The following is a 24,462-nucleotide window of genomic DNA, read 5'->3' as shown; positions in this document are numbered from 1 at the left end:
AAAAAGATATTTGCAGATTAGGCATTTTTTTAAGTACGGTACTTACGTTTCCAAATTTTGTGTCTTCAGATATTTTGGAGAGTTTGTTTGAATTAAACCCTTTTCAAAAAGGGCTTATATCAAAACTTTATAATATAATTATGAAGCTACGTTCAGAGCCCCTTTATAAGACAAAAAATGATTGGGAAAGAGAGCTTAATCTTATTATTCCTATTGAGAATTGGGATAGAATTCTTCAATTAGTTAATACATCATCTATATGTGCCAAACATTCATTAATACAATTTAAGATCGTACATAGGGCCCATATGTCCAAGGATAAATTAGCTCATTTTTATTCTTATATAAATCCTATTTGTGATAGATGTCAGTTTGAAACCGTGTCTTTAACTCATATGTTTTGGTCATGTCCGCTTTTGAAAAAATCTTGGAAAGATATTTTTGATATTATCTCTGCGGTATTGAACATCGATTTACAACCCCATCCTATAACCGCAATTTTTGGTTTACCAATGATGGGCTCACTTCATTTATCTTCTTCCGCCTGTCGAATGATTGCATTTCTTACTCTGATGGCTAGAAGATCTATTTTGTTGAATTGGAAGGAAATTAATCCTCCCACTGTATTTCATTGGTTTTCTCAAACTGTGTTATGTTTAAATTTAGAAAAAATTAGAAGTGGTGTATTCGATACTTCTATTAAATTTGAAAAGATATGGAGACCATTTATTCAATATTTTCATATGATGTAATATGACCCTGTTCCAAGCTTATTTGATTTTCCAGCTTTAATCTTATTTATGTTGAGAGGATCGGAGTTGACGACACTGATGATTATGTATTCTTGTGAGATATTATAAAGACTCCTTTTTTTTTCCTTTTTAGTTTTTTTTTCTTTCTTTTGCTTCTTTTTTCTTCTTCATTAGTTATTAGATTAGTAGTTTAGTCAATTTTGCAATCATTTTTTTTTTCTTTTTTCTGTTTTTTTATATCATATATTATGAAATACCTAGAGTTACCTTGTTCATACATATACTGTATGGTCCATGTTTTGGGAAAACTCATTTATACTGTAATCATTGCTTATGTATTCTTTCATGTGTAATGGGAATTTGTATGTTTGTAATCCCTTTATTAATATATCAATTGTATTTTGTTCATAATATTATTAATAATAATAAAGAGATTGAAAAAGTAATTCTTTAGATTATTTCCATTACCACTTAAGTTTTTCATGTGGTCTGGTAACTATAATTTAGGTACACTGGGAAGCGAGTGTTTCTTTTAAAGACACCTATTCTGCTCGACATTTTAGGGGCGATAAAAAGATCAAATTGATTTAACCTGTATTAACAAAGGTAACAAAAGGGTTGTGTAAACTATATTAAAGATTAAAGACCACACAACGCCAAACATTAAGTGAGCAGGATGAAATAGAACATAGAGAAGTGCTTCCTGTCTTAAGAATCATAGAGAGCCATTGAATACCAATGCACAGAAATAAACCCTCAGCCCATTTAGTCCATGCCAAACTGTTATTCTGCTAAGTTCCATGGACCCACACTTGGAGCAGAGCCCTCAAGGCCCTTCCCATCCATGTACATATCCAAACTTGCCTTAACTATTACAATTAAACCACATCCAACACTACCACTGGCAGCTCATTCCACATTCACACTAACCTCTGAGTTAAGTACCTTCTCAGGTGCCTTCTTAAATATTTCACCTTTGACCCTTAACCTATCACCTGTTTCTAGTCTCACACAACACCAGTGGTAAAAGCCAGCTTGCATTTACCCTATCTATATCCCCCAATTTTGTATACCTCTAAAATCTTTCCTCATTCTCCTGCACTCCAAGAAATAAAAACAAACTTATTCAATCTTTCCCTATAACTCAGGTCTTCAAGTCCTGACAAAATCCTTCTAAATTTTCTCTGAGCTCTTTTAATCTTATTGATAAATTTCCTGTAGGTACAGTAGGTGACCAGAACCACACATAATACTTCCAAATTTGGCCTCACCAACATCTTATACAATTTCAACATAACATCCCAACTCCTGAACTCATTACTCTGCTTTATGAAGACCAATGTGCCAAAAGCTCTCTTTACAACCCTCTATCACACCACTTTCAAGGAATTATGGATCTATATTCCCTTATTCTACCACACTCCTCTGTATTACATCCATTCACTGTAAGTCCTACTCTGATTTGCCCCTCCAAATGCAACACTCCACACTTCTCTGCATTGAAGTTCATATACTATTTTTCAGCCTATTTCTCCAGCTGTTCTAAATCCTACTGCAAGCTCTAATAGCGTTCTTCACTGTCCATTACACCCCAATCTTGGTGTCACCCACAAATTTGCTGATCCAGTTTACCATATTATCATTCAGATCATTGATATATATGACAAATAACAACAAACCCAGCACCAACACCTGCAGCACACCACTAGTCACAGGCCTCCAGTCAGAGAAAAAACCATCTACTACCATACGCTGGCTTCTCCCATGAAACCAATGTTGAACCTAATTTACTACTCCATCCTGAATGCCAAGTGATAGAACCTTCTTGATCAGCTTTCATGTGGGATTTTTGTCAAAGGCCTTCCTAAAGTCCATGTAGATAACATCCACCATCTTTGCTTCTTGATAACTTCCTCAAAAAGCTCTGTAAGGTTGGTTAGACACAAGCCACAACACACAAAAATAAACACTTTAATAGGAAATATAGAAAATTGTCTTTTTGAAAGGTGTAATACTATAAAAGCTGGTAAACATCCTGGAATGCAGTTTCAAAACATGGGACGTTAGACAGATATTACGAAAATTTGGGAAGACAAATGATACACAGTGCAGAAAGTTGGAGTACAGGACATAAAATATTTCTACAGCATTGCAGAGGATTACCAAAACCCTGAATAGATTAGTGGATGTAGCTTTGTTCTTCTTACCAAAGAGATAATTGGCTTTAAGACAGTGAGGCAAAAATTCAGAATTCTTGAGTTGCCTTATGAGACTAAATAAAGCTGGGAAGCTTGAAGGTCTGGACCAGTTGGGCGATGAAGAGATTGTGGAGGCATTAGTAGTGATCTTTCAAGAATCACTAAATTCAGGAATGGTTCTGGTGGACTAGGAAATTTCAAATGTCACTCCACTCTTTAATAAGGGAGGGAGATGGCAGAAATGAAATTATAGCCCAGTTAGCCTGACTTGATTATTAATTATTTATTTTTAAGGGTGAGGTTTTGAGGTACTTGGAGGCATATGGCAAAATAGGCCAAAGTCAGCATGGTTTACTTAAGGAGAAATTAAACCTGACAAATCTGTTGGAAATCTCTGAGGTAGTATAACAGACAGGATAGACAAAGGAGAAAAAGTAGTGTTCTGCAAGGGTTGGTGTTGGGACTGCTTCTTTTCAGTATACGTCAATGATTTGGATGATGGAATTGGTGGCTTTGTGGTCAAGTTTACATATGATACAAAAACAGGTGGAGGGGCAGGTAGTATTGAGGAAGCAGGGAGACCGCAGAAGGACTTAAGACAGATTGGGAGAATGGGCAAAGAAGTGGCAGATGAAATACAAAGTAGGGAAAGTGTATGGTCATGCACTCTGGTAGAAAGTATAAAGGAGTATTCTATTTTATAAATGGGGAGCAAATTCAGAAATCAGAAGTGCTAAGGGATTTGGGAGTCCTCACGTAGGATTTCCTAAAGGTTAACTTGCAGGTTGAGTCGGTACTAAGGAAGACAAATGTAATGGTAGTTTTCATTTCGGGAGACCCGAATATAAAAGCAAGGATGTAATGCTGAGCCTTAATAAGGCATAAGTCAGATTGTACTTGGAGTATTGTGAGCAGTTTTGAGCATCTTACTTGAAAGGATGTGCAGGCACAGACAAGGGTCCTGGGAGGTTCCTGGGATTGATCTAGGGAATGTAATGATTAGCGTACAAGGAGCGTTTGATGGCTTTGGGCCGGTACTCATAATTTCAGAAGAATGAGTGGAGAACTCATTGAACCCTATCAAACACTGAAAGGCCTAAATAGTCTGGATGTAGAGAGGATGTTTCCCAAAGTGGGGGAAGTCTAGGACCAGAAGGCACAGCCTCAGAATACAAGGATGTCTTATCAGATCAGAGGTAAGGAGAAACTTCTTTAGCCAAAGGGTGGTGAATCTGTGGAATTCATTGCCAAAGACGACCATGGAGGCCAAGTCATTGGTTATATTTAAAGCAGTGTTTGATAGGGTCTTGATTAGTAAGAGTATTAAAGGTTATGAGAAGAAGGCAGGAGAATGGGGTTGAGTGGGATAACATATCAGCCCTGATAGAATAGAGGAGCAGACCTGATGGGCCAAAAGGCCCAATTCTGCCATTATGACTTACTGTCTTCAAGTCCAGAAATCAGAGTCAAAAGACTTTTTGAATGTTATGAGAATCAAGTTATAGGGACTGGGCAAGAAAGTGGACAAGCCATAGGATCAATAATGATCTTACGAATAAAGAAGCTTAATAAACATATAGCTTACTCCTGATTGTATACTTTTGTAATGCTCCTTTCATTTTTACTATTATCCACAATCATTTTGATTACTGAAACACTTCTATTTATTTATGCAGTATTTTTCCTAATTCCATATTCACCATCACTTCATCAAACAATACAATTTTGAACCATTGTCAAAACTGCAAATATAGGAAATGTTGCAAATAAGTTGTGTTGGTAAGGTCCTACAAACAGCAGCGAAACAATGATCAGCTTTACTAACTACAGACAAAAAGATCTCTAATTTTGCATTCATTCAGTGCTTTTAAGCCCAGTGATCCAGATATGCAAACCTACTGTGACACACTCTCACCTGGCATGAAGTGTTTTACATCTGGTGTAATTCCTTCCAGCTTTTCCCATCGAACAGCTTCAGTCTTCTTCATTTTTATCTCAATCTACAAACAATTTGATACATCAAACTCAGATCATTTTACAATATATCAGTTACTTATGACCACATTGGTCTACCTCACTTACTAAATTTAAGTATAATTTTGGCTTTTTTTGAACGAGCGATAGGGAGTTTAAAAATGGGGAAGCTGTGCTACAGCTAATTTCAAAGGGTTTAGGAAACATCATGTCTAGAATTCTGCATATAGATTTAGTCTGAAAAGAACGATACTCACTGCCATTAAATTAGGTACACCTGCTCGTTAATGCAAATACAGTATCTAATCAGCCAAACAGGTGGCAGCAACTCAATGCATAAAAGCATGCAGACATGATTAAGTTGTCGTTCGGACCAAACATCAGAATGGGGATGAAATGCAATCTAAGTTACTTAGACCATGGAATGATTGTGCCAGATGGGGTTCTTTCGAGTCTTTTGGATAACACTTATCTCCTGGGATTTTCAAGCAGTCACAACAATTTACACAGAATGGTGCAAAGAAGAAAAAACATCCAGTGAGTGGTAGTTTTGAGGGCAAAACGCCTCTTTAATGAGCTTAGAGAGTGGTCACATTGGTTCAAGGTGACAGGAAGCCGGCAGTAACTCAAATAACAGTCATGCACAAAACAGCATCTCTGAACACACAATACGTTGAACTTTGAAGTGGATGGGCTGCAGTAGCAGAAGACCACAGATACACTCAGTGGGCATTTAAACCTAATGAAAGTGGCCTCTGAGTGTACATTCATCTTGGAGGTAATAAAGATTCACTGAATGGATTCCTGACAAAAGAGATGCCTGAAAAGGAAAGAATTAATAAGCTGGGCCTTTATTCTCTCAGTATTTAAAAGAATACTGTTTGAATGGTTCCTTAAGGTTGTTATAGTCAAGAGTGGTAGTGGGGACAAGCTCAACCAAGCCCAGCGGAATCATTTCTACTGACAGAAGGGGCAAAGGTGGGTTACTGGTGCCTTAAAACCAGTCACTTCAGGCAGATGGGGCTCATCAGCCATGTTTGGCAGCTCATCCAGAAGGAGGAAAATTCTTATCTCAAACCTCTGCTGCCTTGTGGCTATTCCCGCTCATGGGGAAGGATTTGGAAGCAAATCCTGAGGAAATCTGGAACTGGAGTCCCAAAGTAATCCTATATTGAGTTCAATGCTGACTGGCATCTACTGCTTTGCTGCTGGTGCCAAACTGTATCGGTTTGCCATTCCTTTGGGGTCAACAAATGCATGGAGAGGGGGAGCTTGCTATATACTAAGCTATTGCTTAGTCTCCGTAATGTACTGCACTGGACTGCATATCTAGACAGTTAGGACACAATATCCATGGTCGACCCTGACTGACAGAGGCCTCATTATTTAAAAGAATGAAGCGCCTTACTGAAACAGTAAGCGAGGGAGCTTGACAAGATTAATGCTCAAGACATACTTTTCCAGTAGAGACAAACTACAACTCAGTGGCATCGTTACAGGATAAAAGCTTCCTCATTTAAAATAGAAATAAAGACAATTCCTTTATTCACGAGGCAATTAATTTTTTTGGAACTCCCTAAGAATGGGAGCAAAGGATATTGAATTATTATGTATATTCAAGACTTAAACTACAAGGGGAATCAGAATTATTAAAGTGAACATAGAGGCCAAGATCTGATCACCCATGTCATTAAATTGCTTTGCAAGTTTGAGGGACCATCATTGAATATAGTTACATCCACTCTTTATATTATAAATGAATATTCATCTATTGAAGTTGCAAAGATTCACTAGGGATACTTCATTACAACTTTACTCAATTAACATTTAGTCAACCTTCTATATAGCCATAATAAAGACACATTCAGATGTAACATGAACATGAAACAGAGTGACCTTCAATAACAAAACAATTATATACAACAGATGATAGGGAAAAATAGCAGTCAATGGGATGAGTTACAAAGAAAAAGGGGAACAAAACTGAAATGGGCAATGAATACAGGACTGAAGATGTTATATTTGAATGTATGCAGTATATGGAACAAGGTAGATGAACCTGTAGCATGGTTATAGATTGCCATGCATGTTGTTATGGTCATTACTGAACCATGGATGGAAGACTATAGCTGGGAGCTAAACATCAAGATACACAATGTATCGAAAGGACATGCAGGTAGGCAGAGGGAGTGTCATGGCTGTTAAAAAATGAAATCAATCCTTAGAAAGAGGTGACAAAGGATCAGAAGGTATAGAATCATACAGCTAAGAGAATGCAAGGGTAAAGAGACCCTGATTGGAGTTATACACAGACCTGCGAACAGTAGCAAAGATGGGAGCTACAAATTACAACAGAAGATAGAAAATGCATGTCAAAAGGACAATGTTAAAATAGTCAACGGGGATTTCAATATGCAGTAGATTGGGAAAGTTAGTTTGGTGCTGGATCCCAAGAGGGGAAATTTCTAGAAATCCTACGAGATGGCTTTTTAGAGCAGCTTGTGGTTGAGCCCACTAAGGGATCAGTAATTCTGAATTGGGTGTTGTGCAATGAAATGGAACTGATTAGGTAAAGGAACCCTTCGGGTCCAGTGATCATAATATGATAGAATTCACCTGGCCATTTGAGAAGGAGAAGCTAAAGTCAGTTATATCAGTACTACAGCGAAGTACAGAGGCAAACGAATGAAAGAGGAGACAGTCACAATTGATTAGAAGGGACACTAACAGGGATGATAGCAGAGCAATGACTGGAGTTTCTGGGAGCAATTCGGAAGGCACTGGAAATAACATCCCAAGACGTATTCTAAAGGCAGGACAACACAACCATAGCTGACAAAGGAAGTCAAAGCAAGGACATATAACAGAGCAAAAATTAGTGGGAAGTTAGAGGATTAGGAAGGTTTTAAAGACCAACGGAAGGCAACTAAAAAGTCACAAAGAAGGAAAAGATAGAATATGAAGGGAAGCTAGCAAATAATGTTAAAGGGCACACCTAAAGCTTCTTCAGATATATAAAGAATAAAAGAGAGGGGACAGTAGATATCGGACTGCTGAAAAACAATGCTGGAGAAGTAGTAATGAGGGACAAGGAAATGGCAGATGAACTAAATAAGCAATTCAAAATTTCAAAGTACATATATTATCAAAAAATTTCTCTAACCTTGAGATTGGTTTGCTTACAGGTAACCATAAAGCAAAAAACCCGAAAGAAACCAATGGGAAGAAAGATCAATGCCGCGTGCACAAGAAAAAGGGGGAGAAAAGAAACAAATCATGCAAACAACAGAAGTGAACAACCATTCCAAACCAAATTGAGTCCTTAGATTTTACATCAGTCTTCACTGTGGCAGAAGTGAGTGAATTTGCCATTACTAGGGAGATGGTTCTTGGAAAACTGTTAAGTCTGAAGGTAGATAAATCACCAGTACCAAATGATCTACACCACAGGGTTTTGAAAGATGTGGCTGAAGAGGCTGTGGAAGCATTAGTAATGACCATTCAAGAATCATTAGATTCTGGCATGGCTCCAAAGAACTAGAAAATTGCCAATGTTACTCCACTCTTCAAGAAGGGAGGGAGACAGAAGAAAGAAAATTATAGGTCAGTTAGTCTACTCTCAGTGGTTGGGAAGATGTTGGGAGTCAATTGTTATCAGAATGTGGTTGCAGGGTGTTTGGAGGCACATTAGAGAAGTGAGTGGGCTAAGCACACACTTTTGAGGTGCACCAGTGCTGATCATCAGCGAGGAGATGCTATCACCAATCCACACAGATTGTGGTAGTCTGGTTAGGAAGTTAAGGATCCAATTGCAGGGGGAGGTACAGAGGCCCAGGTTCTGCAACTTCTCAATCAGGATTGTGCAAATGATGGTATTAAATGCTGAGCTATAGTCGATGAACAGCATCCTGACATAGGTGTTTGTGTTGTCCAGGTGGTCTAAAGCCATGTGAAGAGCCATTGAGACTGCATCTGCCGTTGACCTATTGTGGCTATAGCCAAAATGTAATGGGTCCAGGTCCTTGCTGAAGCAAGAGTTCAGTCTAGTCATGACCAGCCTCCCAAAGCATTTCATCACTGTCGATGTGAGTGCTACCAGGTGATAGTCACTTAGGCAGCTCACATTATTCTTCTTAGGCACTGGTATAATTGTTGCCTTTTTGAAGTGGGAGATTCCAACCATAGCAGTGGGAGATTGAAAATGTCTTTGAATACTCCCGCCAGTTGGTTGGCACAGGTTTTCAGAGCCTTACCAGGTACTCCATCGGGACCTTCTGCCTTGCAAGAGCACACCCTCTTTAAAGACAGCCTAATATCAGCCTCTGAGACAAAGATCAAAGGGTCATCAGGTGCAGCAGGGAACTTCGCAGCTGTAGTTATATTCTCCCTTTCAAAGCGGGCATAGAAGGTGTTGAGTTCATCTGGTAGTGAAGCATCGCTGCCATTCATGCTATTGGGTTTCACTTTGTAGGAATTAATGTCCTGCAAAGCCTGCCAGAATTGTCGTGCACCCGATGTCGCCTCCAACCTCATTTGAAATTGTCTCTTCGCCTTTGAAATAGCCCTCCACAAATCATAACTGCTTTTCTGGTATAGGCCTGGGTCGCCAACTTGAATGCCACAGATCTAGCCTTCAGCAGACGACGTACCTCCCGGTTCATCCACGGCTTTTGGTTTGGGAATATACAGTAAGTCTTTGTAAGCACACACTCATCCACACAGGTTTTAAAGAAGTCGGTAACAACTGCAGCATACTCATCCAGGTTCGAAGATGAATCGCTGAATACTGTCCAGTCCACCGATTCAAAGCAGTCCTGTAGGTGCTCCTGTGCTTCCCTTGTCCACACCTCCTTGGTCCTCACTACTGGTGCTGCAGTCTTCCTTCTGCCTATACTCAGGGATTAGAAGTACAGCCAGGTGGTCAGACTTCCTGAAGTGAGGACCTGGAATAGCACAGTAGGCATTCTTGATGGTGGTTTAGCAATGGTCCAATGTGTTGTTTCTTCTGGTATTGCAAGAGATCTGTTGATGGTAATTGCTTAGTGATTTTTTCAGACTGGCCTGATTAAAAAAACCAAAAAGAAGGTGAAGATGTTCGGGTGTGTGGTTTTGTGCACTCTGATCCCATTGCTCAGATCTTCTAAATCCTGACTGACATTGGCCTGAAGTGGAATGCATACTGCTATCTAAACGACCCCAGAGAATTCCCGTAGTAGGTAAAACAGACGAAACTTAATTACTAGATATTCCAGGTTTGGTGAGCAGAATTGGGACAGCACTGATATATTTGTGCACAGAGAAAAGTAGATCATGAGGCATACTCCTCCACCTCTGCTTTTGAGAGACTCTGCATATCTATCCTGATGGTGTATAGTAAACCCATTGATCTGAATCGTTGCATCCGGTGCAGAAGGGGTTAATCAGGATTCTGTGAAACAAAGGACACATGCAGTCCTAATGTCCCTCTGATTCAGCACTCTAGCTCTGAGATCATCGATCTTATTCACTAGAGACTGCACATTTGCCAGCAAGATAGTCGGTATTGGGAGTTTAAAACCCGGTTTCCTTAAACACACTTGTATCCCCGACCTGCAGCCATGTTTTCTGCGTGGAATCCTACGAGGACGAATCTGTCAGAAATAGGCATAGTTTCCATCAGTTTTAAGCAACGATAGTTTTTTTAAATGCATTAAGACATCTTTGTTGACTATACTGACCCTGGAAGCAGTTGTGCTTTTTAGCTCTATCAGGCTGAAACAAGAATATTTAATCGTATCCATTGACAGTTCTGCTGCTACACGAGTCGCCCCGAGGTGCCCTGGAAGTAGATCTTTCCTCAAGTAAGGAGACCTGAACTGCTTGCAATACTCCAAGTATAGCCTCATCAGTACTCTGTACATATGTAGCATAACCTCTCTGATCTTAAATTCAATACCTTGAAACAGTACGTCAGTACTGTGACTTCCTAACTCCTTAAAATCCTGAAAATATCCTTAAAAGACAAAATTCCAAGTGAGGAGCTTGAAACTGTGAGAATGTGCAGATCTCATATCCAGCACTATTGGTGCTCTTAATAGATCACAAAAATCACAATTCTATATTTGATATACTTATTGTCACTTTTTCCATCTTCCAGGAAAGGTGCTTTATCAAACATTTGGCCAAATCACATGTAATTATTTTTCTATGTTACCGGTCATATCGATGCTATTTTCTTGGGCAATAATCTTGTAATACTTCTTGGAAAAAGTGAGCTTTTTTTGTTTTAGTATTTAACTTGAATACACCATCAATGTCTAAGTATAAAATATTTCTCTTAAAATCAATTCTCTTCTTACTAGATTTAGCTTTAAATGTGAAAACTACAATGAAAATAACAAAATTATAAATGGATCAAAACTGATCAATATCTTAGCAAAGTTCACTCCGTAGCATAGTGCTTAGTACAAAGCTATTACAGCTCAGAGCGTAGGTAGTTCAGAGATGAATTCCAGCTCTTCCATAAGAAAGTTTGCGATTAAACTGGGATTAAATTGGGGGATTGCTGGCTGGTGTGGCTCGCTGCCAGAAGGGAAGTGTTCCACACTATATCTCTAAATAAAGTAAAAGAAATAAAGAAGTAATTTTAACTTGCTTAATAATATACACTTTATTACATGCAGGAATAGTACCCGGTGTATGGTAAATAAAGTAGGTCCTTGTGGTCTTCTGCTGCTGTAACCCATCCACTTCAAGGTTTGACATGATGTGTGTTCAAAGATGTTCTTCTGCACACCACTGTTGTGATATCTGATTATTTCAAGTTACTGGCTCCTTCCTGTCAACTTTAATCAGTCTGTTCTCACCTCTCTCAATAACAAGACATTTTCGCTCACAGATTGCTTTTTGTTTTTCACACCGTTTTCTGTAAAATTGAGAGACTATTGTGCGTGAAGGTCCCAGGAGTTCTGCAGTTTCAGAGATACTCAAACCACCCTGTCTGGCACCAACAATCATTCCATAGTCAAAGTCACTTATATTACATTTCTTCCTCATTCTGATGTTTGGTCTGAACAACTGAACCTTTTCAAAAGATTCAATAGGATTCAAAGTACATTTATTATAAAGTACATATGCAGTATACAACCCTGAGATTCATATTCTCCATAGACAGCCACAAAACAAACCATTGAACTTACTCCAAGAAAAACATCAACCCTTCATGTAAAAAAACAAGTCGTGTAAACTCAACAAAAAATAACGAGCCAAACGACAGTAAATAAAACATAAAATCAATAGAGTCCATACTCAGTTCAGCTCAGTGTTCAATAGACCAATCCAGAAACTGCAGACCCAGACCCTTGGTACCATCCTCCGACAGCATCAAGGGAGAAAGAGACTGTCACAGGCAGACACCTTCCTTTGGCAGCAGTGAGTAAAAGGCTGGTGGACAGTGCTGAACACTTGTTCACCTTCATGTTTCAATCTTCTTCGACATTCTAATCAGCAAGATCGGCACGGGGCTCGTGCCCAATCTCTAAGCTAATTGGCTTTGAGGCAACTCGTCTCCCAGAACCCCCTCGGAGTCAGCAACGTGCCAGATCACTCAATCAGCCCGAAAATACATCATTAAACTGTAGATCATGTCTGCGAATTTTTATGCATTTAGTTGATAAAGTGGCCACAGAGTGTATATCCATATTACTGAGCAGGTTTCAAAAGAATCTACTTAGAAAGTCAGTCACTACAGCTGTGACTGTAACTGCCTCTGAGAAATGTGAACACAACTACAAATCACATTCCACTAAGTCCTCAGTGTAAAGAATATTTAGACACAAAATCAAGGAAACAATTAGCCACCAGTTTACATGATAACAATTGCAAAGACTCAATTCACCCTTCATGATTCTTAAAATGACTTCCTTGTGTGCAGACAAGGATTAGGACATCCAGTTAGGTGGGTACAAAATGGAAACAAAATCATTTGTCTTCAAAATTATTTACCAATGCATAATGGAAGCAAAAAGAACTGCTACCTCACAACCAATGTCTTGGGTTCAATCCTGACCTCCAGTGCTGTATGGAATCTACATGTTCTCTCTATGGCCACACAGGTTTAGTTTTGCTCTAGTTTCCTCCTACATACCAATCGCGTGGCTAATTGCCCACCTCTAGTGTAGGTGGGATGGAATGTGGAGAGAATAGGTTACAGTGGTGAAAGGATGCTCAGATCTAGTATAGTCTCAATGGACCATATGGCTTTCTATGTTGTAAGAAAAAAAATAGGAAAAAAATAAGCACCAATACCAAATTAGAAACAGAATAAAAAATTGATTACTCGTTGAAATATAGCATTGATACTGACAGAATTCTAACTTCATGCGAAGAACCAGTCATTATTCGTTGTTACAAGTATCAAAAAGTCCTTGATAAAGAGACTTTCTTTCAATTCATTGATATTTTACACTAAGCTCTGGACTCAATATTTAACAAAAGGAATATATGATGGAACCTAAAATTAGAGAAAGATTGTTGGCCTCTCCACTATGGTACACTATATGCTGCATTTCAGTTATCATTACTGATCTTAAAGTCAATGTATGAAACAAAGTATCCTGATGTTTCTATTAAACAAGGACTACACCTCAGTAATCTTATCAATAACTTATTCCTCAGCTAAGAAATCAAATAACCTAGTCATTACTATTTATGGCATAAATTACCTGCCTTGATTTCTACCAAGATTAAAAGTGCTAACTCTAAAACATGTCTTTTTGACAAAAAGGTTATCATAACCTGTAGGACATCCAACCCTTCCCAATCAACTCCCTATACTCTGCCACTGCTGCTACTGTTGACAGACCTTAATTCTTGAATACAAACTTTGCAAGATATTGCAGGTAACATTCAGAGATCAGGGCTAATCCAAACCATAATCCTCCAATCCTTTACTATTCTCTCTTTGCATAGTATGTTTTCATCCTCCACCTCCCAACTCATCATCTAAGCCTTCATCCAATGAATTTAACTCATTCCCTCAAACTCTCTCTTTGAAATCCAGTCTCTTGAAGGTTTCCATCAAATCCCCAAATTCCAAAATGTCTATTCCCCATCTCCAATTCCAATCGTCAATCTATACCCCTATCCCTTCTTATTTGCCCTGACCTATCTCCAAGGCCCAACTCCCTGAACCTACCAAAATTTACCGGAGCCTGCACTCGTCTCTCAAACCTTTATAAGTTTGAGTCCTTTTTTAAAAAAAACAATTCCATATCCCAATTATTTCTCTTGGCACTTTCTCATGCAGCCGCAGAATAAGCATGCCTTTTTCTCTTATCCCTACTCACCACCCAGTGACCCAAACAGTTCTTTCAGGTGATGCAGCAATTCACTTACACTTCTTCCAATTTAATATAATGTATTCAATGATCACAATGTGGTGCCCTCTACATTGGAGAAGCCAAAGATAAGATTGGGTGACCACATTGTAAAACACTTTCGATCAGTTACCAAAACTTTGTGTCAATTTGATCAAGATCAAAAACTGTTTATAGAAAGCAGAAAAGCACAAGCAAATTTTCTACATTGATGTTAATTATAAAGTCAAAACTACAACTAGCTCCCCCCACCACTATTTGAGCCATACCTATCTAAGTCATTGTCATATTTCCTTCATTGCATGACCCATTTCTTGTCTTGATATATAGCTGGCTAGCACGGTCTTAGTTGACCTTCATCTTTCTCTAATTAACTTCACAGATTGTCTGAGATAGTCTTTTTTTCCTTTAAGCTCACCCTATTAAGCTGCCTACCACCAAATTTAACTTTCATGGTATAATTATTAATGCTTTTGCTCCTCAGACAGCCAGGACTTAAGAACTTTTTAAAAGCTATTATTAATGCTTTTTGAGACGGTGATTTAGATGCATATCATATTTTTTTTTACTGAGTTAAGTATTGTATGTAATTAGTTTTGCTGCAACAAGTGTATGGGACATTGGAAAAAAAGTTGAATTTCCCCATGGGGATGAATAAAGTATCTATCTATCTATCTAAATAAAAACTTAACCAATATCCTCCCAACCTTGCAAACTGTCACACCTCAATTGTTTGTTTCTCTTTCAACAGTCTTAAATCTGTTGCCTTCAAAATTCATCTTTCCCTCAGCTCATTTTAACATCTTGCCCATACCACAGGATTGAATTGGCCCTTAAAAAAAGAACTCAGATGGCACTCTACATAACTTTTCCTCATTTTTTCTTATCTTTTTCATTTTTCATGTCATTTTTTCATATGACATGGTTAAGCAAACAAATGTCCTCCAACATACCTGCCCATTGCAGTTCACCAGATCCACTTAATGCATTATCCTTCAACTTTAATTCAAAAGGAAAATTTCTACAATATAACTAAAATATGGACAACATTTTATTTTCATTCAGTATGACCGCTGTATTAATGTAGGTACAATGTTACTTTGCACATGATATGTAATCTTCAGATGTGTCAATGGTACTTGCCAGCCAAACCCGGGGAACCATTTAGACCTCAGAACAAGACAAACCTTTGTGTAAGCTGGCTTGAAGCACATAACCAGCAGGAAAAGCTGCAGCACTACACTGACACACCAAAACCAGACAACCTTGTCTAATACCAATGCAGTCCATTCTAACTTTAACCTAAGTAAAATTAAAACTTTTTTTGCACATATTAGAGAATGCATCACTTAATTGGGTTTCTGCAAAAAGGGACACAATTTCTTTAAGAGAGGCATAACAATCCAGGACACATTTCCCTTAATAAGAGGCACTTTGCTGGTGATCAATGGAGAAACAGAAATCCAAAGTAAATAAAGTAACATGATTTCAGTTAAAATCAGTTAAGCTTCTGGAAAACCATTTGCAATTGGATTAATAAATGCTAAAAATCATATTCCCCCACATTTTTATGATTCTACTTCAGATTTAGCACAAAAAATTGTAAAAAGAACTTTGCACAACCTTAAATGTTTTTACAATTACTGTTGCACAAGTTATTCATAATTAACATTATTGCTATCGTGAAGAAAAAAAGGACTCATCTGTGATCAGTGTTTCCAAATTGTCTGCTGAGATCATAACAAAACTGAAAGTCTGCTGCTATACAAGTTCCAAAGGAGCTCCAGTGTCTTTTACTGACTTGAACATCTATACCATCAACATCTTCAAATTGCAGTTAAATAATAAGAATGCTTCATAGTTAGATACTAAAAATCTCCCTCCATTCTACTGAATTTTGTAAACAATATGCCTGATTCCACAGCTCCTTTCTTTCACCTGATATCTCACCAAATGGATTCTTACTTCACTTCTTAAATACAATTGTGATATTGTCTGTAATCAGTACTACTTCTGCACCTTATTCTTTTATTCCTCATCGTTTCTGAACACTTCTAATCTAAGTAGTTAATTGCCCAGCTCTGTTCTCTTTCGAGCCATTTTTTGGTTATTCCCACAGAGATTTTGGAATCTGCAGTTTAGAAACTTTGTTTAGTGCACTTTGTCTTTCTCATATTCTTGGTTATCTGTACATCTTCCTCCTGTAGTGTTGTCTGTTGCTTCAACTTGTAAAACTTAATCTTTCCATAGTTGCATGGTGAAACTCACCCCACACCTTCACCAATTAAGTTAAAAGCCAGTGCAATGCTGGTAGTAGACGACCCAGCTGAGCTCAGTCCTGCTGAAGCACCATGCCATTCATCTTGTATAGGTTTCTCCTGCTCCACAACTGAAGCCAGATATTAGCCTTACCTTTCTAGAGCTGTGTTCACTGGCACCTTGCACTGGGAGTAATTCAAAAGTTACTATCTTCATGGCTATACTTTTCAAACAACCTCCTTACTACTAAATCGCTGAATTCTAGACCTACAGTTTCAGGAAAAAGTGAGTGAACCCTTTGCAATTACCTCGTTTTCTGCATTAATTGCTCATAAGATGTGGTCTGATCTTCATCTAAGTCACAATAGTAGACAAACAATCTGCCTAAACTAATAACACACAAACGACTGTACTTCTCATTAATACTGAGTACACCATTTAAACAATCACAGTTTATGTTCACAAAAGCTAATTGGAGTCAGGGGTTCCTATCAAAGAAATGAGACTGGAGGTGTGGATTGCAGAGGTGCCCAGCCCTATAAAAAACAGTCAGGTTACTGACAGAGCCTGCTCTTCTCAAGAAAGATCTGTTTGTACACACCATGCGTTGAGGAAAACAACTTTCATAGGACCTTGGAAGAATTGTAGATGAATGAAGCTGGAAGAAGGTACAAAAGCATTTCTAAAGATCTGAGTGCTCATCAGTCCACAGTAAGAGAAACTGCCTACAAATGGAGGAAATTCGGTACTGCTGCTACTCTCCCTAGGATTGGACGGCCTAAAAAGATCACACCAAGAACACAACTTGCAATGTTGAAGGAGATGAAAAAGAACACAAGGGTAACAAGCCAAAGACCTGCAGAGATCTCTCGAACTTGCTAAAGCCTCTGGTTCATGTGTTCACTATAAGAAAAACACTGAACAAGAATGTTGTTCATGGAAGGGCACCACAGAGGGAACCACTGATCTCCAGTAAAAAAAATTGCTGCACGTCTCAAGTTGGCAAATAAAAACCTGAATGTTCCGCAATGCTTTTGGGATGATGCACTGTGGGCAGATGTGACAGAAGTTGAACTTTCTGGCAGAAATGCACACCATTATGAATGGAGCAATAGGGTACTGCACACCAACACCAAAACCTCATTCTAATTGTGAAGCATGGTTGAACGAACATCATGGTTTGGGGCTGCTTTGCTGCCTCAGGGCCTGGACAGCTTGCAATTGTCGAGGGAAATATAAATTCAAAATTGTATCAAGACATTTTACAGGAGAGTGTCAGGGTAGCAGTCCATCACCTGAAGCTTAATAGAAGTTGGATAATGCAACAATACAATGATCCAAAAGACAAGAATAAATCACAACAGAATTGTTTAGAAAGAAGAAAATTCATGTTTTAGAATGGCCAATTCAGAGTCCAGTTCATGCAAGGTATCCCAGAAATATTGATGCACTGAACTGTTTTGTATGGAGGAATGCTTTGAAATTCCTCATTGCCATTGTACAAGTCTGACCAGCAGCTACAGGAAATGTTTGGTGGAAATTATTGCATTCTACCGGTTATTAAATACAAGGGTTCACATAATTTTTCCAGCCTAAAAAATGTGTTCAGTAAACACATGAAAAGTATAATTGCTTAGTAATCCAAGTACAATTGTTTGTGTGTTATTAGTTTAGGCAGATTGTGTTTGTCTATTATTGTTACTTAGATGAAGATCAGACCACATTTTAAGCGTAAATAATGCAGAAAACCAGGTAATTGCGAAGTATTCACAAACTTTTTCTTGCAATTGTAAATTCCTTCACTTCTAACATCTGCTACGATTTTGGTTTGAACCTTGAGTATTTCTGTTATCTCAGACACTTACAGAAGGGTCACTGTTCAGGATATACAATCCAGGAAACTCTTAGCTTTCTAATCACTACACAGTGACTAACATATTCCTCAATTTTGAAGTCTCAAATTCAGCTCTACTACTTAATAAAAGCACTTCATAAACATTACCCAGAAGAACACATGATATCTTTTAATTCCAACATAATATGGAATTTTCAGTAATGCAAAATTCAGGCAAATGGTCTCAACTACCGATTAATATTCTATGATTGCATCTAATTCTTCACCACTCCTTTTAGTGAAATGCTTATCATTCTTACATTAACGCCATCCTCTTTGGCTTCATAGATCAAGCTAGAGTATGATTTTTGTTTTAAAGCAAACATACTAAACATCAAATGTGATGCTCCTTTACATTCAATTCGTTATAGTCAAATTGCCTTGTCAATCATAGGCCTGGAGCCTCAGTTTATGTCCCCCCCCCCACCCGACAAATACAATCTTTGTGCTAAGTACACGCTACATTCCCACGTCTTCAGTCAAATACAATAAGTATTGTTATTTCTTTACTATTGTTGATCCAAACTCCTGGAATTCTAGATCAGACATAGATGTAGAATCATTGTCAACTTCTCAAAAGAGACAAGAGAAGGCAGTCACTGGAATTGGGAACAACAAAGGATATGCTGGAGGAGCTGAGCAGGTCGGCCTACATCTGTGGAGAAAACAATTGTTCAAGTTTTGGGTTGAAACTACGCATGCAGGATTTCAACCTGAAACAGTGACAATTCCTTTCTTCGCAGAGATGCTGCTACAACTCAATGAAATAGAAGGTTGGTCAGTATTCAAGTATGTCCAGCATTTTTTTTATTTGTTGCTTTCCAATAATAATAATTTCTAATATTGATGTCAAGTGTGTTTAATGTAAATTGAATATTTTAAGTTTGATGTAGGTTAGAAAAAAAATTACGAACAATGAGTTCAAATCACCCCCTTCCATATTCATATTTGAGACGATTTCAGAAATTAAGTTATTGTTGATACCATAACTTCAATCTGACCAGGGACAGAGAACTTTTACCATGGCACAAAGGACTTCTATTAAAGACTTCATTGTTCTCATAAATGGGAAACTTAAACTTATGATCACCAAGAGACACTAAAATTAGTGATACACTAGCAAATTTGAAAGCAGTACTAATAATTTCACTGTTACAGAGTTAAGGGCATCTTGAGCACTGAACATTTATATTCCAATAAGTGAAAATTATATTGTGGACTTAACCAGTTAAATTTCTATTTCATTTCCAAATATGTAAATTCTGAATGCTAATAATGGTGGGGACTGGCTTTAAAGATTATCTATTATATTGGCTTAAATCATAAGCAGAAGAGATTCTGCAGATGCTGGAAAACCAGAGCAACACACACAAAACGTTGGAGGAACTTAGCAGTCAGACAGCATCTATAGAGAGCAACAATCAACATTTTGCATTGATACCCTACATCAGGACTGGAAAAGAAGGGAGAAAGAAGCCAGAATGTGAAGGTGAGGAAGGGGAAGAAATATAAGCTGGCAGTTGATGGGTGAAACCAAGTGAGGAGGAAGATGGATGGGTGGGTAGAACCCTGGGAGGTGATGGGTAGAAGAGGTAAAGGGCAGTGGACAATGTTGGCTTAAAACAGTTTTTTTTAAACAACAGTATTAAAAATCCTAACATTATTCAAGATGGCCTTATACAGATGCTACCTCTGCACCAATGCAATATTTTTTTATTATTTTTTGAATATACACTTTGTTAATGGGTAACATTTTTTGCCCATTTTGATTTCTCCTGAAAAGAATGGATTTTTTCCAGAAGGTTATTGTAGAGCACTTACAACAATAGAGTAAATAATGGGGTGTAACTTTATATTTATTGCACCAGTTACAACTTTTAACTGACAGTCTGTTTCTTTTGCTAAAAGACACTTTATAGACAAGTCTCTCTTATCTACCTTAATGAGATGAATTTAAAAATATACAGATTTGGCCTCCCTAGGGCAGAGAATCATAGAGGTTCACTACCCTGCACAAATTTCTGCGGAGTTCAGCAAACATTCCCACTTCTGTAGTGATCCGACGCTGGAATGATTACATTGCAACTACAACACATTTGTGTACATACCTGACTATTGGTGTGTGTTCCTTTTGTCACTTGACTTCAGTTTCAGTTGAAATCATCAACACTCAACCCAAAGCTGCCTTTTTCTTGAGGATATTCACTCTCACCTGGCGTCTACAATTTATTTCTTTGGCCCATGCTTGGATCAAGCCTATGCTGAGCTCTAAATCTCAATAGTCTAACAATACTGTACTTCAGCAAGTACATACTGCTTTCAGAACTTTGCTGATAATTGATAGCAGAGTGGGGGGGGGGGGGGGTTAATTATTTTGCTTTTCGTGAATATCTGTGTAATGTCTTACATTTTGAAAACAGACAAGCATTGTAACTATTCACGATAGCTTAGTTACTTTAAGTTCTCATTTGCTAATTCTAAAGAATAGAATTTCAATTTCTCACCATAACATTATAACTTACGACATTCCATTCCACAATTTCAGATAAATTGCCTTACCTGCTTGCATCAAACTGACTTGTTGTGATCAAATGTCATCAAATTGTTACACCAACTCAACATTTTCTCTCTAATGGTTGCTCCCTGATCAGCAGGATATTTCCATTACCCTCGCTTCTCAATTAACTCTCTCAGTTTAGATATTCCAGATAAAACTGCTATCATCACTCTCATTATACTAACATTAATTTTCTCCTAGACTCCACCTATCCCAGACTTTACTTTTTCCACCCCTTTCCCTTCTTGGCAAAATAGAAAAAGATGGAGTTCTAAGTTCTTATTTCTCTGATAAGAGGTTATCTAGCTGAAATTTTGTCTTCTCTCTCATCCTAGATGCTGCAAGTATGTAAAAAAAACTTCAGAAATTCTTTATGGAAAATCAAACTGAAAAACCATAAGGGTGGAAAACTAAACAGCCGGAAGAACTCAGCAGGTCAATGAACATTTATGAAAGCAAGGGGGTGATCAATAGTTTGGACTGAGACCTTGCATCAGGTACTAGGTGGAACCACATGAGGAGAGGGAATTGATGGATGAAACCAGGTGAGGAGCAGGGGTGGGAACTGGGAAAATGAACCAAAGGAGAAAAAACCTAGGTGATCCAAGAGGTCCAGGTACGATCTCCAGAAACCCATCTCATGGGTGGTGGTAATTCCAGACAAAGCTTGAATCAATGAAGGATGCTCAACAGTTGTGGCATGGCTTGGATATTAAGGGACATAAAGCTATAGCACGGCTTCACTTCCAGATTAGCTCAATGCTTCCTATGCTCACTTTGACCATCAAAACATGGAGGAGCCAACTCCCACAGCCCCTGATGATCCTGTGATTTCATTCTCTGAGGTTGACATGTGAGCAGCCTTCAGGAAGGTGAACCCACAAAAAGCATCCAGCCCAGCCAGGGTACCTAGCCAAGTACTAACAACCTGTGCTGATCAACTGGCTGGAATGTTCACAGAGATCTTTAACCTTTCGCTTCGGCAGTCTGAGCTACCCACCTGCTTCAAGCATGATTCAATTATACTGATGCCTAAGAAGAACATGGTGGCCTGCCTCAATGATTATCGCCCAGTAGCACTTACATGCACAGTGATGAAGTGCTTTGAGAGGCTAGTGATGAAACGTATTAACTCCTACCTGAGAAACAACTTGGATCTGCTCCAATTTGCTTACCAGAGCAACAGATCCAGAGCAGATGCTATCTCATTGGCTCTTCACTCAGCCCTGGAACATCTGGACAGCAAAAATGCATACATCTGGATGCTCTTTATTGACTACAGTTCAGCATTCAATACCATCATCCCCTTAAAACTAATCAATAAACTCCAGGACCATGGCCTCAATACTTCATTGTGTAATTAATTAGATCCTCGATTTCCTCACTTGCAGACCCGTCAGTTTGACTGGCAACATCTCCTCCACGATCTCCATCAGCACAGGTGCACCACAAGGCTACTCACTTTACACTTATGACTGTATGGCTAAGCACAGATCCAACCCTATATTCAAGTTTGCTGTTGACACCATCAAAGTGGTGATGAATCAGCATAAAAGATTGAAAATCTGGATGAGTGGTGCCATAACAACCACCTCTTACTCAATGTCAGTAAAACAAAAGAGCTTATTATTGACTTCAGGAGAAGAAAACAATAAGTCCATGAGCCAGTCCTCATTGGAAGATCAGAGATGCAGAGGGTCAGCAATTTTAAATTCCTCGATGTTATTACTTTGCATGCAACCATGAAGAAAGTACGGCTGCACCTCTACTTCTTTCAGAATTTGCGAAGATTTGGCATGACATTTAAAACTTTGAGAAACTTCTATGGATGTGTAGTGGAGAATATATTGATTGACTGCATTACAGCCCAATATGGAAGCACCAATGCCCCTGAACAGAAAATCCTCCAGAAGTAGTGGGTACAGCTCAGTCCATCACGGGTAAAGCCCTCTCCAACATTGAGCACATCGACATGAAACACTGTCACAGGAAAGCAGCATCCATCATCAGGGATACCCCAACACCAAGGACATGCTCTCTTCTCATTTCATTGCTGCCATCAAGAAGGTGGTAGTGAAACCACAGGACACACACCACCAGGTTCAGGAACAGTTATTACCCTTCAAACATCAGGCTCTTGAATCAAAGGGGATAACTTCCCTTATCTTCGCTTGCCCCATCAGTGAAAAGTTTCCACAACTTTTCACCTCATTCTTGATGTTTATTGCTTATTTATTTATGATTATTTCTTTCCTTTTGGACTTGCAGTTCGCTATATTTTGTACACTGGCTGAATGCCCAAGTTGATTCTGTTATGGCTATTACTTTATGGACTTAATGAGTATGCCTGGAAGAAAATAAATCTCAGGGTTGTATATGGGTGATACACAGAGGCATGCAAAAGTTTGGGCACCCCGGTCCAAATTTCTGTTACTGTGAATAGTTAAGTGAGTAGAAGCTGAACTGATCTCCAAGTCATAAAGTTAAAGATGAAACATTCTTTTCAATATTTTAAACAAGATTAGTGTATCATTTTTGTTTTGTACAAAGGAAAGGAGCACCATGCAAAAGTTTGGGCACTCCAAGAAATTTGAGCTCTCAGATAACTTTTACCAAGATCTCAGACCTTAATTAGCTTGTTTGGGCTATGGCGTGTTCACAGTCATCGTGAAGGCCGGGTGATGCAAATTTCAAAGCTTTATAAATACCCTGACTCCTCAAAACTTGTCCCAACAATCAGCAGCCATGGGCTCCTCTAAGCAGCTGCCTAGCACTCTGAAAATTAAAATAAATGATGTCCACAAAGCAGGAGAAGGCTATAAGAAGATAGCAAAGCATTTTCAGGTAGCCGTTTCCTCAGTTTGTAATGTAATTAAGAAATGGCAGTTGACAGGAACGGTGGAGGTCAAGTTGAGGTCTGGAAGACCAAGAAAACTCTCCTAGAGAACTGTTCGTAGGATTGCTAGAAAGGCAAATCAAAACCCCCGTTTGACTGCAAAAGACCTTCAGGAAGATTTGGCAGACTCTGGAGTGGTGGTGCACTGTTCTACTGTGCAGCGACACCCGCACAAATATGAGCTTCATGGAAGAGTCATCAGAAGAAAACTTTTCCTGCGTCCTCACCACAAAATTCAGTGTATGAAGCTGGCAAAAGAACATCTAAACAAGCCTGATGCACTTTGGAAACAAGTCCTGTGGACTGATGAAGTTAAAAATATAACTATTAGGCCGCAATGAGTAAAAGGTATGTTTGGAGAAAAAAGGGTGCAGAATTTCATGAAAAGAACACCTCTCCAACTGTTAAGCACGGGGGTGGATCGATCATGCTTTGGGCTTGTGTTGCAGCCAGTGGCACAGGGAACATTTCACTGGTAGAGGTAAGAATGAATTTAACTAAATATCAGCAAATTCTGGAAGCAAACATCACACCCTCTGTAAAAAAGCTGAAGATGAAAAGAGGATGGCTTCTACA

The 24,462-nt window shown here is 38.6% G+C and overlaps 1 protein-coding gene across 2 annotated transcripts in view; it reads right to left on the bottom strand.

The window, feature by feature from the left end:
* sugt1 (SGT1 homolog, MIS12 kinetochore complex assembly cochaperone) overlaps positions 1 to 24,462 on the bottom strand; it is a 175,338-nt gene that overhangs the window by 23,094 nt on the left and 127,782 nt on the right. For both annotated transcript variants that reach the window (XM_073043204.1, XM_073043205.1), the window contains exon 11: positions 4,866 to 4,950. In XM_073043204.1, the coding sequence (XP_072899305.1) occupies positions 4,866 to 4,950 (85 nt within the window). The remainder of the gene's footprint in view (positions 1 to 4,865; positions 4,951 to 24,462) is intronic.

Source organism: Hemitrygon akajei, chromosome 4 (genome assembly GCF_048418815.1).
Source record: "Hemitrygon akajei chromosome 4, sHemAka1.3, whole genome shotgun sequence".
NCBI lineage: Eukaryota > Metazoa > Chordata > Chondrichthyes > Myliobatiformes > Dasyatidae > Hemitrygon > Hemitrygon akajei.
The sequence above is the reverse complement of the archived record's forward strand: the minus strand, read 5'-3'. Positions and strand labels throughout refer to the sequence as shown.